We start from the raw sequence: 14,146 nt of genomic DNA on the forward strand, positions 1-14,146 counted from the left end.
GATCCTCCACCCCATGCTCCAGATCAAATAGGCCCCAGGGCAACAGAGGCAGGCCTGTAAATTAAGGCTTCAGAGCATCATCTCACATTCCAGACATTCCACCCAATTAAGAGGAAACCCATTCCTAACTTTCTATCTACTTGGCCTACACCAGAGACTGTGCCCCTCAACCAGCCTCTTAATCCTACCTGGAAATTTGGTCCACTAGAAGGTCTACCAGTCAATCAATCTTGAAAATCTTTTAAACCTCTAATCCCAACAGTAGTCCCAATCATAATCCGAAATTACAGCAAATCCAGAATGGAACTCAGCCTCCCTTTTCTTTCCCTGTGGAAGATTCTAGTGCATTCACTGGTTCCAGACAGGAATGCAGTGACAGGAAGACCAGGTCACAGACCCGGCTTTTCTAAGGTAAGAAAGATACCAAGCACCTGTGATTTCTAGAGGCAAAGAAGTTTCTGGAATTTGGACACTTGCCAGAAGATGTCCAAAAACCCACTAAAGGAAGAAGAGGTTCATCTCAGAGAGAACCCCAAGGAATTCAAACCCAGATCCCTCTGCAGTAAAGGACGGGTCATACTCTTTACTATTTCATCAAGATAAAGAGTTTCATAACTCTCCCCTAGGTCATGACATTCTTGGAAATGGCAGAATCAGAAAAGGTTGCATTATCTCTGATAAGGAATTTCAAATCTCTCCCCCATGGAGGGATCAACTCAGTGCTAAGAACGGGTCCTAGTGGGAGGATTATGGGCTCAACCCAAGCTCCTAGGTGGGCTCCATCAGGACAAATAGACCCAGTGGAGCCAAACCTAGATGACCAGACTAAGGGGACAGTTAGGGGCAGAAGACAAAGCCTCTCCAATCATCCCTCTAGCTCCAAGACGAACAAAGCCCCCTCCAGCCACAGCCTCCAGGAAGTATTTATTACCTCCACTTCTATGACCCTTGAAGAAGAAAGAAACGTCTATATCCAGAGCTAGCCTTCTAGAGAACCTACAATATCCAGGATACCAGAGAGGGTTCCTGACCCAATTCCACAAACCTGCATGTTCCCAGAGGTGCCCTAGAACAAATCAAGGTTCCAGACCTAGAATTGGAGGGGCAGGACACAGAGAACCCCTTCCACTATATTAAACAACAAGCAAACAAATAGGAGACAGTAGTTCTAAAGTAAAAGTCATGACAATAATCATATAAAACACTCAAGCCAAAGGAGGCAACCAAGTGCTAATCTCTGCCAGCAGAGCTGTGACCTCACATTCTGTGTTTCAGGTCACTTTTGATCACACTTGTGGAAGAGGGACATGGGAAATGCATTAGAATGAAGGCTCTGGTGCCACCCAAAGGCCTCAATAAATTATATTTACAGATAAATCGAATGAGATGGGTGCTTAAGGAAGCCAGACCTGTCTTTCCCCTCCCCCAGCTCCTAGCATGCTGTCTCCTTAGAAACAATTTGGATCGTGGGGAAGAGGTTTTGACCAGCAAAACAGAGGCAGATCAAGCCGTGATCTGCCACCCCTGCTCTCCCCGGTGAGAAATTAAGGTGGTGGCAGTCGCTGATAGGGAGGGACCTTGCACGCCCCCATGCCCAAGCCTGACAGGGAAGCCAGCCTTGAGCGCAGCTTTCCCGTCTTCCAGGAAGGGAGTGGGGCCCAGGCCGGCGCTCAGCTAGGGCCCCCCAAGAATGTGGTAGTGCACTTTGGTGTTGGTAGCAGCTCCGTGTTTCTGGCGCAGATGCAGCCGAAGTTGACTCTTGTGCCGGAAATGCAGGCTACAGGGGTCGCACTGAGGGAGGACAGCGGAGTCAGATCCGTCCCCACCCACAGCCACCATTTAGGTGTTGAGCTAGGGGGAACTGCCCATCACTCCACCTTAGAGAAGCTCTTTAGTCCCCACATCCTCCCAAATTCGCAAGGAACTAGGCCCTGCCCTCCTCCGCAAAGGTTTTCCCATCCGTTAGCTCCTCTCCAGGAGCCTAACTTCTACACCTGCCATCCCTCCCCCTAGGCTCCGCCGCTTCCAAGGACTCTTCCAGGACACTGCCCACCTGGAAGAGAAATCGCGACGGCCAGGCCCACTCCTCACAGAGCCCTGCCCCCTGGTAAACGGGAGGCAATTCCAAGGCTTTGGGCCAAGCGGGGTCGAGTACTCACGTGGTAAGGCTTCTCTCCCGTGTGGATGCGGACGTGGCTTTTGAGGGTCTGCAGGTGGCGGAAGCGAGTGCCGCAGGTGGGGCAGGGATAGGGCTTCTCCCCGGTGTGGATCAGCACGTGCGCGCGCAGATGCGCCACCTGGGAGAGGAGGGGACCTCAGACCGCGCCTCTCGGAGGGACAGAACCCTCCCCATTCGGCCCTCCCCGCCCTCTAGCAAATTTGCCTTCGAGCCGGCTCCGAGATGGGCGCCATACCTGCACAAAGCGTGAGCCGCATGTCTCACACTTATAGGGCTTCTCTCCCGAATGGATGCGGCTGTGCGTTTTCAGGTTTGCTGGCCGGTTAAAGCGGGCTCCGCAGATGGAGCAGTGGTAGGGCTTTTCCCCTGGAGGCAGGTTGGAAGGAGGTCAGGGACTGTACCAGAGAACACGTGTCGGTGGGCATGAAGGCAAGGATCCTCTCCTCCCTGCTTCTTGCCTACCTGTGTGCACTGTGCGGTGACTGGCCAGGTTGCCCTTATAGCGGAAGGCGGACCGGCAGAGCTGACACTTGTAGGGCTTGTCCTCCTCCCCAGGAGCCAAGGGGTCCAGCCCCGATGAGCACCCAGCCACAGCCTCACAGTTCTGACAGTTGAAAAATTCACTTCCTGGGAAGGGGGGTGGGTGATGACGACAATTCCTGTGAATCCTCAAACCACACGGGAGCATGTTTTCTTTTTTCCCAGTTTTCTGCTAAGGCTTCTGGGGCTCCTTTGATTTGCTCAGAGTCCCATGGTTATGAAATGGACAAGCCAAGATCTGACTCCATGTCTGCGGTCTGATTCCACAGTACTCTGCTAATCTCTCCAGTGGTGGTGATGGTAGGTGGAGGCCCCTGCTGGTCAGTGGATGCTTCTATTTGTCTCTCTTCTCTTGCACCAGTCTGGATGACAGCTTGCCAGAGAGGCCCTGCCAAGCCCTGGGCTGACCACTCAGCCCTGGATGGGAATTGGCCGGAAGCTCTCAAACTTTGCTGCTCATTGGAAGCTTTAAAAAAATACTAATGCCTGGATCCCATTTGAAGACATTGTGATCTATAGGGTGTGACCCGGGCAATGGGATTTTAAAAAGCTCCCTAGGTGATTCTAACTTGCAGGAATTGGACTAGGCCTTTCCTAAGGCCTTTTGGCCCATGCTGGCCTTGAGCAGCCGCAGGAGAAAAACCAAGAAGGAGGAAGAAGGAGGGGCTCTTACCTGGTGGTGGACGAGCCTGCCCAGAGGGTGATCCAGTGGGCTCTGGAGCCCTGGGTGTGAGGAGATGGGGGGTATTGACTGGAGCCCCATATTTGAACTGTACATTGGCAGCAGTTGGAGAGAGCCTAGGCAGGTGTCAAGGACCAGAGAAAAGGGTTAGGAGAGATTATATGGAGGGGGTTTCTCCCCTGGAGAACTTGTTGCCAAAGGCTTACCCTCTGGAGGTGAGCCAATATTGACCAATGAGCCATATCCAGTTGTGCTGCCAAAGTCCCACCCCACTGAGTAAGCCTGGCTAGTGAGGTGAGCTAGTGTGTCTGAAGCCCACCCCTTGACTCCTTGTTCCTGACCACCCAGGCCCAATGGCTGTGCCTCTGAGCTGAGGCTAGCCTCCACAAATTCCGGGGGTTCCAGTTTCTGTACCTGCTCTGGGGACCAGGAATGGGTCCTTCTTCGCTGCCGCTGCTACTACTGCTGGAAGCCTCATCTCCACTGGGGAGCCGGGCTTGGGAGCAAAGTTGACCAGAACTCCTCTCCCCTGCCAGGCTCCCTGCTTGGGAGGCCTGAGAGTTTAGCACGATGAACTTGTACTTTTTCCAGTTGCAGGCCTTGGGGTCTGGGCTGCCTGGACTGGGGGGCCCTTGACTGCAGCTGCGAGACTCAGTAGGTGGGTCTGGGTGTCCTTCGGAGCGCCTGGGACTGCCTGGTGGAGGGGCTGTTGGGGGCCTGGGGGGTTCCGCCTCCAGGGGCCGCAGGGAGATGCCCAGAGGTTCATAGCTGAGAAAAGTGCGATGGACATTAGTACCATTACCAAATCGTGGCCCCTGCCCTTGACACCTGGAATGACACTTCACCCATGGGGAATACGGAGCTGAGGCTCCCTCACCTGGCCTGAATGAAGCGGTGGCATGCCTGGACCACATGTTCCATCTGCAAGTACGTGGCGGCTGCAAGGACGGCTGGTGCAGTTGCGGGAGAGAGACGTAGGCGCGAAGTGTACATGAAATCCAGAAGAGGCGCGAAGCCCCCAGCTTCAGGACCCCCAGGCAGGGAGAGCACATCTACCCCCACTCCTGCACGGCCTCGGAAAATTGAATAGAAGAAGCCACTGGAGAGAGGGAAGATTAGAGGTCACATTTAGAGGCTGGGGAACCAAGGGATACACGCACCCCTATAGAAAGCCCCGCCCCTCCCCACTCTTGTCCCGCCCCCAATTCCAGGACGCTCCGCCTCCTGCGTCTGGAAGGCTGGGCTTCCCTCCTCAATACGTTATGGCTCCGCCCCTTTCCCATTTGGTCCCACCCAACCTCACGAGCTATTCCTCGAACCTGCAGGCGATAAGAACTGCCTTATGAGCGCGAAGGGGTTGCCCGCCAACCAGCAGCGTGACGTCAGTGAGGATCCCGCGCAGGCGCAGCTCATTCAGGTTGCCAAGCACGTCGGAGGAGTGGCGCGTGAACTCGCGGACGTAGCCCAGAGCTCCCTCCGGGGTAGCCGTGGAACCCATAGCGACGCAGGCCTGCGGGGGCGGGGGAAAGGGCTCAGGGATCCAGGCCGTCCGAAGACCCCATCCCTTCCGCAATTTGCCCGCTCCTCCTGAGGTGCGGCTAGAGCCAAGCCCCCGGCTCCGGTTCACGCGGCCTTACTTAATTCATCTTGTTCTTTCTGCACTCAGCCACACCGTCGCTCGCTTTCCTCTTCTAGATTGAACTGCGCTTGGAGCGAGTTGAAGGTTCCCACACCGAGGCGTCGATGACGACCGTGGGGAATTTGGCCCGCAGCGCCCTTAGACTCCCTGTGCCCTTCCAGCACCCCTATTCCCCTCTGTCTCACCCCGTGCCTGGTCTCAGATCCTGTTTGGAGTCCCCTGACGACCTGCGGTCTACACCCTTCCAAATCCCAATCGAAGTTCCCTACCCTGAACCAAGAAATTCCATCTAGTCCCGGATCCCTAGTTTAACCCAATTTCTGGGCCTCAGTCATCCTACCATCAACAAGCCCCAACCGTCTCAGGGGACCCAGGAGTCTGGCTCCCTCAGTCTCAGGTTCTTACCCCTGTCCTGCAGGGGCTTCAGCTTCTCTTCTCAAGGGGGGCGGGGCCTCTCTCCCCTCTTGGCCTCGGCGCCTTTATCTGGCCGGGATGTCGGGGGCGGGGGTGGAGGTGGGGTGAACGCCTGGGTCTATATCCTTCCTTCCTCCCTTGCTCTCCAGATGGCGAACCCGGGGCGGGGTCTCGGGCTCGAGGGCGGGACCTCAGAAACGCTAGGTGGTCGTAACGTAAGGGATCTTGGGCCACTGAAAGTGGAACTGAGGATGGGACACTGGAATTTGGGAGGAGATTGGGGATACTGAGATTGGAAATATGGGTAACCTGGGTCGTCGAGGGGGCCTGGGACAGAGAACACTGGTGTGTTGGCTTTAGGAAGGAACCTATTACAGGAGAGTGAATACGGCAAAACTCTCCTTTCCAGTGTAGGGGGATTAAAGGAGATAAAGAGGAGACCAAAAAGGCACTAGGTTTGGGGAGGCGAGAGTGGGCTCCCGTGGGGGTCTCAGACAGCAGGAGGGTGTGGTTAAATGACAGGTTCCTCTAGCGGGGCCTGCAAAAAGGGGGGCTCTGACCGGGCGCGGTAGGGAGGGGGCGGATATGATTTCTAGTTCGTTTCCTTCTATTGTCCCGAGACCGGACGGCTCCGCCAGCTGCTTCCCCTCGAGGAGGTGGGGAAAGCCCCGGGTGGGGGCCGAGAGACGCTCAGGAGACCTAGGGTCCGGACTTTCGCTCCCGACTTTCTTCTCAATCCTTTTAGGGACCCAGAGAGACAGACTCCTGCCCAAAGCCCTCTCGCCCTCCCCAAGTCCCAGCTCTCTAGGGCCTCGGGCACCCGCCCGTCGGCCGCGTTTGGAGGCTGGCGGGACGCCGGGGTCCAGCGCGGCAAGTAGGCAAAGCTCGGCAATGTTCGGCTCCTTCCACGAGGGGGCGGACGAGCACTAGCCTCGCCTCGCCCAGTCATCTCCATCCGGCTGGGGGTCCTCTCAGACGGGGGCGCAGGATCGATTAGGTCTGGGCGGCTGAAACCTTCGTTCTGCCCTCGCCCCCTTTGCGCTGGTTTATTTTGTCCAGAGGCCTAGGGTTGGGCAGAGGGAGGGAGAATTAGGCGACAGAGGGGACTTTCCTCCGAGGCTGGGGCTCCTACCTGGGGTGAGAAATCCGCGGGCTTTGGGGACAAGGGGAACGAGTGCGACAAGGAGCGGGGTCTGAGGCCTGTGGGCACAGGGTTTCATTTCTTATTAAGCTAGATACTATGATCTGTCTTTAGAGGCGAATTTTTAGTGAACATCAATATGAAAGTTGGGTGCAGTGAACAGAGAGGGGAAACAGGGAGAGGGCCTCACGGTAAAAGAAGGGAGAGAGGGCAGGAAGGCCTGATAACCCCAATTTAAGCCCCTGACCTAGGAGATGGGCAGGGGTCACACCCTCATGTTTTGTTTGGGGAGACGTTGGCGCTAGGGGGTGGAGAGAGGTGGGTAAGGTTCATCTGGAGAAAGTGGGGTCCAGAGCTGAGTTCAGCTGCAAAGCAGGACTTGGATTTGGGCTCAGGAGAGACTCCGGCTGCCCAGTAATGTTTGACCATTATCCGTGGAGCTGCGTATCCAGGCCTAGGGCCCTCGCCTTCAGATCTGAGAGCATCTTTATTTGGGTGCAGGAAAGAATTGCTGAGAAACCAAGAATGGGGACGACTAGGGGTTCATGATGGTAAGGTGGCTTTTGCAAATGAGGGTAACTTTGGTCTCTGCCCAGCTGGAAGTTGGGAGTTAGACTCGGGACTCCCTTTGGTATCAGGATGGGGTTATTTTTGTGTTGTCTGGTCAATGTGTCAGTTGAGGGAGTGCGTGTTTATTATGGGTCATTGAGTTAGTTTGATTGTTCTGGGCACTGGGGGCTGCATTCAGGCTTGAAGGCCAGTAGTAAGTCTGAGGCTTAGAGCTGATTTTGAAGCTACATTAGTTCTGGGGATTCTGACACTGACAATTTGAAGACTGTCATCTTGGAATATCAGGAGAACCTGCTAGGTGTTCTTCGTAGGTTGATGAGGATTTTCTTTGGGGGAATTCATCATCATCGGTGTATGTGGACAATCTGATTTTCAAATAAAGTAGTCATGCTGATTTTGGGATGTGGTCTGTTTTGAGGTGCCAGATAAGTTTCAAGGTTCAGATTGTATTTGGGGGACATGAAATTTAACTTGGGGTTTGTATTATCTTGAGGTGGAACATAATAGGGACCTGGGAGCAAGTGTGAAGGCCTTCTGTGATTGTGGGTCCTGGACGGGGTTGGGGGGCAAGGCTTTATATTTGAATGTTGTACAACCTTACTTTCAGGAGGCAGATAGTTCTGTGTATGCATTGATAGTCAAGAAGCTTTTTCCAGGAGGAGAAACAAGGTGAGGGCCTAGGGTAAGAGACTAAAGTTTTGGGGTGTCCTTATTTTGGGGTGATTTGCTACTCTTTGGGTGCATTTGGTGAAGCCGAGCAATGACTCAAAAGGTGAGATTGATTTTAGGGTTCACTTAATTTGGAGCACAATGCTGGTTTGGAATGTCCTTTGCTTATAGCACCTTCACCCCAGATTCTAGAAATTTTTTTCTTCAGTGAACCTCCAAATATGCCCAGGGATTGAAGGGAGAAATTTGGAAAGGGAGTGTATCTCCTCTTACTTCTATGTGACTTGGATAGATCTGAGAGACAAAAGGTGGTTTTGGAGTCTGAACCCCAATTTCTTAAGGGAGCACACCTCGGTTTGGGGGACAATGGGGGAAATGGGGTGTCTTGTGGTAAAGTGGACACCCCTGAGTAGGACAGTGCTGTTGGAACTGCGGCAAGGAGAGGTGGTGAGGTCCAAGGCAGTGAATCTTGTACCCTGATTTTCCAGGATAAGAGCCCCAAACAGAAAGCAGACAGAGGACTGGGAGTGTGGGTGAGGTGGGGGGGGGTTCCCCACGGCAGCCGAGGCTAGGGGGTAAGCCAGGCCAGCTCTGCACACCCCGGTCCCTGCTCTCCTCAGCTCTCCTCCCCTCTCTCCCTCCCACCGCCCACCCCCCCAACCCAAGGAAAAAAAAAACTGCCTGTGCAATAGCAATGGCAGATTCCAATCCTCCAGGCTTTCCTAAACCACCACGGAGACCAGCCAGGGGGGAGGGGAAGGGAGGATCGGGCTTTCCTGCTTCCCTAAGACTGGGGCTATGAGCTTGACCTCCTGGCCCCTAGCCCTTCGAGGAGTGCCCCCCTCCCCCCGGCCTGGAAGCCAGGTGTCCTGGACCCTAGCCCCCGAGCGGGGGGGCCTGGAGAGACGGGGAGGAGGAAGGAGGGAGTGACTTCCAAAATTGGCATCGGGACAGAGCAGGGCTGGCGGGAGGCAGGTGAAAGACGGAATTTTCCTGAAAAAACGGGGGGATCTAAGGACCCCAAATTTGGGGAGCTAGTCAAGGACCGTCCTGCCAACATCCTAGATTTTTTTGGGATTTTTTGGGGCCCCCGGGACCCCTCTAGATGGGGTGAGGAATGTAGTGTTGGGGGAATCTGACTGGGGCATTGCAGCTGCCTCTCCCGCCGAGTTGGAGACGGATGGGCTGGGACGAGTTTTGGGGGGGTGTCCCCAATTCTAACTGGGAGTGGAGGAACCCCCTCCTGTGCTCTCTTATGGGGGTCCCCCCTCCCTAGGGCACTCCCCACTCCCTGAGCCAGCCGAAAGGAAGGAGGCCAGCGATGCGACTGGGGCGGCTCCTTTCTCCTGCACCCCAAATGTGAGGGATGCACCCCAAATTTTGTTCCCTTCAAAATAGGGGACCAGGATCTCAGGGGAGAGTAGCTGAGGTAAGTGGGGAGGAAAGTGTCCCCTGTTTTCAGGAGAGACATGGCGGTTGGGGGGAGGTTTGGAGGTGCGTGCTGGGGTGGGGTTGGGCTTTGTCAGTCTTGAAACTGGGGGGATGATTGGAGAGGCTTTCTCCTATGCCCCTAAACTGCAGTCCCCCAGATGGAAACCAAAGACAGACCAGAGGGCCCCCCAACGTCCCCAGCCGTTAGTATAGTGTTTGATTTCTGTTTCACCCCCACAAAGGCTTTGCCGAGGATGGGAGCTGGGGGCAGCTGTTCGGTTTGGGGGTTATGGAGGGTGGTGTGAGGAGCAGGAGGCCTTGGCAGGATTTGATACAGGACAGATAAGGGTCTCGACCGAGGGGGTCCGGCATCCCCTGGGGCCTAAAAAGACTGCTTACACCACCATCTTAGATTTGTCTGATTGCTAAGAGTTTTGGGGGGTGTGTCGAGAGGGGGGGCGGTAAAGGGTGGGATGGGAGGTGGGAGGATAACTTTTGAATTTTAGGAGATATAATTTTGATTTGCGGAAGGGATTTTGACCCTTGGATTTCGCTTTCTGGTGGGGGGTGTATTTTAAAAATCAAGTCCTGGACAGGAGAGAAAGGCTGAGGGAAGGCCTAGGGTGGGGGTGGGGAGAGGCATGTTTGTCTCAGCTTAAACGTGGCTTTCTGGGGTGGGCCCGCCTTCCTGGGCCTGGTGGATGGGCTGATGAGGGATGTCACAGGGGGTGAGACTTGGGTCCTGGGGGGCCGTGGGGAGTGAGAACAGTGCTGGGGGTTGAATACCTGGCCCCCAGGTCCAGATGGCCCTCTTCCTGGGCCTTGCTGCTCCCCTTTTTCTCTGGCCTCCATTTCCTGCCTTTGGCCTCCATCTTGTGGCAGGCCCAGGGCCCAGGGCGACTTCCGGCCCCCCTCTCCCAACCATGTTCCGGCCCCACCACCTCTGGACTGCCAACTCCCAACCCTGCTGTCCTTGGCCTTCTGTCTTTCCTTGCTTTCTCCTGGGTTCTGACCCAGGGAGGGGAGGAACAGGACACAGGAAGCCTTGGGTCCCTGCCCTTGCTGAGTCCTGAGGCAGTCTGTTGGTCCCCCATAGTCATTCCCTATTTCCTCTGCCTCTGACCCCACCCTAGGGATCCCCTGAGCAGAGTTCCTACAGGGAAGATGGCTCCAGTCTTATGACACTGCGAGCTCACCCGAGGCCCCTCTCCCTCCAGTTGCCTGCTCAGCTCCCAGCTCTGGTTTCTTGTTTTCCCCAACCCTTCTTGGGGCCATGCTTGCCTTTTCAGCCTTCTCTAACTCCCTGCTCTTGGTGGCGGGGGATCTTCACAGCACTGTCCTGTGCTCCCTTCCCCTCAACCCACCCCAATCCTGCTCCCGCCCCAGCAGCACACTGTGGTTTGTACGGCACTGTGGCCACGTCCAAACCACACTGTGGTGTTAGAGCGAGGGTGGGGGAGGCACCGCCGAGGCTTGGCCCGGGAGGCCACCCTGGAGAAGCGACACAAAAAACATCTGGGGCCTTCTCATGAGGTGAAGGGGGGCAGGGGGTGGGAGGTGTGAACGCCCTGGCAGCTGCCCCTCTGAAATCCCCAGGGTAGTCTCAGGAATCCTGACTGCCAGAGACCCGGGAGTAAGTTCTGCCTCCAAAGAGCAAAGTGGAGTCTTTGTTGCCCACACCCAGCTCCCCTGGCTCTAGCAGCACAGAAATATTGGCACTGGGAAGAGAGTCTGCCAATATTGGCTGTGCTGCTCCAGGCAGGGTGGTGAGAGCTGCCGAGGAGGGGCTGAGCCCCAGGGGACTAAGGACAGAGGGGAGTGTCCCCTGTCCTCCATCAATATCAGGCTGAAGACACCAAGCTAAGAGGGAGATCTTTATTGTCTTCTATATAAAAATGTCCATCGGAAGGGGGGGGGAGTCAAAGGGGTTGGGGCAGATGCTCATACAGGAACAGCAAGATGGGCGATTCCCGCAGGTTTTCACCCCTCACTCATGCAGGCCCTGCTCATAGTCCCAGGCGATCCACAGGTCCAGGGTGAACAGTGGGAGGGGTCAGAGGTGAAAGGCTCAGCAAGAGAGCAGAGGAGGATCAGTGGAGGTCAAGAGAAGGCCAGAATCCAGGGTCAGGCTGTCTGGAACAGGAAGTAAAACGGGCCGAGATGGAGCAAGCCCCAAGTACGCTTCTGATACAACTCCCACCTCCCTGGGGCACCTAGCTCCTTACAGACCTGATCCCCTGCATGCACAGGCGAGAACACCAGGGACCTGGGAGGAGACTTCTGCTGAGCCCCTCCCCTCCCAGCACAGTCAGCACGTCCTTCCCCACCCCTTCAACAGCTGTGGGAGGAGCAAGACTCCTACCCTGGTCGAAGTTGAGTTTCTTGGCTGGAGGAGTTTCTCCTAGCCCTTCAATATCCACCAGGTCACTGTTGGCGTCCGAGTCGTTCAGAGCACTGACTGTCACATCTGGAAGGGGGGCATAAGCTAAGTTCTAGGTTCCCTGATGGTTACCCATCCCCACTTCCCAAAGCTTCAAGCTCTCCCTCCCTCCCTCCCCTCAGCCATTCACTGGGAGATGAAAAAACATCTGTCCTTTGACTCAAGCCCAATTCTCCCACTGAACCTCGGGTGGGATCTTGAACCACTAGGCAGCAACTCCACAGCGCTCACCAGCCTTCTGTTTCTTTATGGGGGGACCCCCGGCCTCAGAGGCACTGGAGCTGCTTGGTGGAGGGGCAGATGGAGGAGGCGACAAGACACCAGATGCCACCTTCTTGGGCCCTTTCTTGGGTGAATCAGCTGGAAGGGGGATGCCGGAGTCTTCATACACCTTTCGTTTCACAGTGGCCTTTATTTGAGCCCTAAAGAAAAGAGACAGCATGTGAGGAAGGGAGTCATCAGAGAGACTGAGGGCAGATGGGAGGGGAGGGCAGGGCAGTGGGCCACTCGGAAGGAATCCTGGGGAACCCCTTCAAAGGAACCCGGGGGGCCCCCAACTTTTTGATAGGACTCTTTTTCCTGAAGCTTTGCAATCACTTAGGGCAAATGGAGTCTGAGGAGTGGAGTCCCTTAACTGAGTAGCAGGACAGGCCCATCTCCCAGTTCTCTTCTGGGAGAGGGGTATGGATATGGAAGGCTACCAGGGAAGCCTGTGCGACCCACAGATAGACTGAGACCTATTGGGAGATCCTGATCAACTAGTTCAGAATCGCACTATCCCAGGAAACACCACAGTAGAGTCTCAAAAGCTCTGTATAAATAACCAGGGAACTCTGATGACCAAATTCAAGGATTGGGTATCTCCGGCAAACTAAAATCAAATTCTTGTAAGTTCCCATTCACCATAGCATGTTAGTAACTTTTGACCAATTGTGACAATTCTTTTATTCTTTCAGTCCTCAAGGGGATGCTAATAGAACTAGCAACAAAGTAGGAAAGATGCTGAGCTGGAAGGGAGTTCGGAGGAAGATGGAACAATGGGTGTGGAGGAAAAAAGCTGCCCACCCGCCCTTTCTCTGCCAGCCAACCCTCCCTCACACTGTCCGTTCCTTGATGACACAGCTGATGTGATTAAGATCGTCCCCAAATCGCTTCACAGCAGCCCTCAGCATCTCTATCTCCGTCTCCGTCCACTTGGCACTGTCAGAAGGGGAGAGGGGAATAGCGAAAGTGGGAGGAGGAGGGGTGTGGAGCCAGCCCACAGGCAATGCATTCCACAGCAACCAGCCTCCTCCCCGCAATGTCTAGAGCCTCTTCCATGGGCCCATAAAGAGATCCTCCTTTTTAAAAAAAAAACTTAAGGCCCTGTGGGAACTCTGAGGACCCCCCAACCACATGATATTGCAACAACCGCCACCTTAGAAGAAAACCTCTCTCCCATCAACGCGAAACAGCTGCTGTAAACAACCCACTAAAACTAATTCAACAAGTAGGGGTCTTACAGAAACCCTAAACACAATCTGCAGCAGTCTGACGCAATTCCACGTGATTTGGGATAGGTGGGTAGTGATGGTGGTCTATAATGTGCCAGTTTGCAGCAGGGTAGAGCTGTGCAATGAATGAGTCCGGCTTATGAGCCTCAGTCTGTGGTTTATCTGTCATTCATTCATTCATTCAACAATCATTTATTAACACCTATTCTGTGCTGGGCCAGGCACAAAGGGAAACTAACATCTGTCCCTGCCCTAGAGAGTGTCGGTGTCTGTGATCGAGTCCAAGCGTCCGCTCTCAGCGTCCACGTCCCAGCCCGGGCTCACGTACCCCGCGGGGGAAGAGTCGGCTACGGGATGCAGCTGCATGGTCAGCTCGCCGAGCTTCGTGAAGGCGGCGCCCGCGGCGGAGAAGATCTCTCCGACCTGGGGGCGGGGCAGCATTACGGGGGGCAGGCGCACATCCCCGCGCCATCCCGCCCGGAGCCCCTAGCCCCACCCCAGGCTGGACTCCCGCCCACCCCCGTCCGGGACGGAAAATCCGGGAGCCAACTGGGGGGCCCGCCCCCCCGTGGCCACCAGGGAGCGCTGTCCGCGAGGGAGGTCGAACCTTTGTGGACGCTGACGTCATGGCTCCGCGCTCCTCCTCACGGAGACGCAGCCGCCGCCGCTACCACGAAGCCAAGCCGGGACCACGGAAAGCCCGGCGACCGAACGGCTCCGGCCCCCGCGCAGGAAGTCCCGCCTCTTTCCGCAGCTGATTGGCTCCAGCTCGATCTCCCGCCGCCTCACCAGCCGCAGCTACTTAGGCCGCCTCCGGGCGCGGAGAGGAGAGTGGAAGATACCGCCTCACTTCCGGCCCGGCTTTACTTCGCTTCCGTCAGGGGTCGGGACTCCCTGCTTGGAGGCCGAGCTCCAGCCCGGGTGCCGCCCCCGCCCCCAAGCCAAGCA

At 55.7% G+C, this 14,146-nt stretch overlaps 2 protein-coding genes across 6 annotated transcripts; both read right to left on the minus strand.

The window, feature by feature from the left end:
• Positions 1 to 1,267: 1,267 nt before the first annotated feature.
• On the minus strand, positions 1,268 to 5,529 carry BCL6B (BCL6B transcription repressor). Of its 2 annotated transcripts, none has more exons than XM_006218821.3 (9): positions 5,446 to 5,529; positions 4,721 to 4,911; positions 4,279 to 4,500; positions 3,816 to 4,169; positions 3,393 to 3,517; positions 2,642 to 2,806; positions 2,415 to 2,545; positions 2,160 to 2,297; positions 1,268 to 1,791 (listed from the first exon to the last, which is right to left on the minus strand). In XM_006218821.3, the coding sequence occupies exons 2-9, from the start codon at positions 4,897 to 4,899 to the stop codon at positions 1,675 to 1,677; spliced, it is 1,431 nt and encodes a 476-aa protein (XP_006218883.1). In that variant the 5' UTR covers positions 4,900 to 4,911; positions 5,446 to 5,529; the 3' UTR covers positions 1,268 to 1,674. The 2 variants fall into 2 exon arrangements, with proteins under 2 accessions (XP_006218883.1, XP_072796563.1); XM_072940462.1 differs by lacking the exon at positions 5,446 to 5,529 and adding an exon at positions 5,039 to 5,432.
• Positions 5,530 to 11,126: 5,597 nt separating this feature from the next.
• BACC1 (BPTF associated chromatin complex component 1) lies at positions 11,127 to 14,042 on the minus strand. Of its 4 annotated transcripts, none has more exons than XM_006219594.4 (6): positions 13,806 to 14,042; positions 13,527 to 13,621; positions 12,804 to 12,905; positions 11,937 to 12,127; positions 11,628 to 11,732; positions 11,127 to 11,398 (listed from the first exon to the last, which is right to left on the minus strand). In XM_006219594.4, the coding sequence occupies exons 1-6, from the start codon at positions 13,824 to 13,826 to the stop codon at positions 11,334 to 11,336; spliced, it is 579 nt and encodes a 192-aa protein (XP_006219656.2). In that variant the 5' UTR covers positions 13,827 to 14,042; the 3' UTR covers positions 11,127 to 11,333. The 4 variants fall into 4 exon arrangements, with proteins under 4 accessions (XP_006219656.2, XP_006219657.1, XP_015107870.2 ...); XM_006219595.4 differs by having other exon boundaries at positions 11,127 to 11,394; positions 13,806 to 14,015; XM_015252384.3 differs by lacking the exon at positions 12,804 to 12,905 and having other exon boundaries at positions 13,806 to 14,025.
• Between the last annotated feature and the right edge of the window lie 104 nt (positions 14,043 to 14,146).

This window comes from Vicugna pacos, chromosome 16, assembly GCF_048564905.1.
Source record: "Vicugna pacos chromosome 16, VicPac4, whole genome shotgun sequence".
Classification (NCBI taxonomy): Eukaryota; Metazoa; Chordata; class Mammalia; order Artiodactyla; family Camelidae; genus Vicugna; species Vicugna pacos.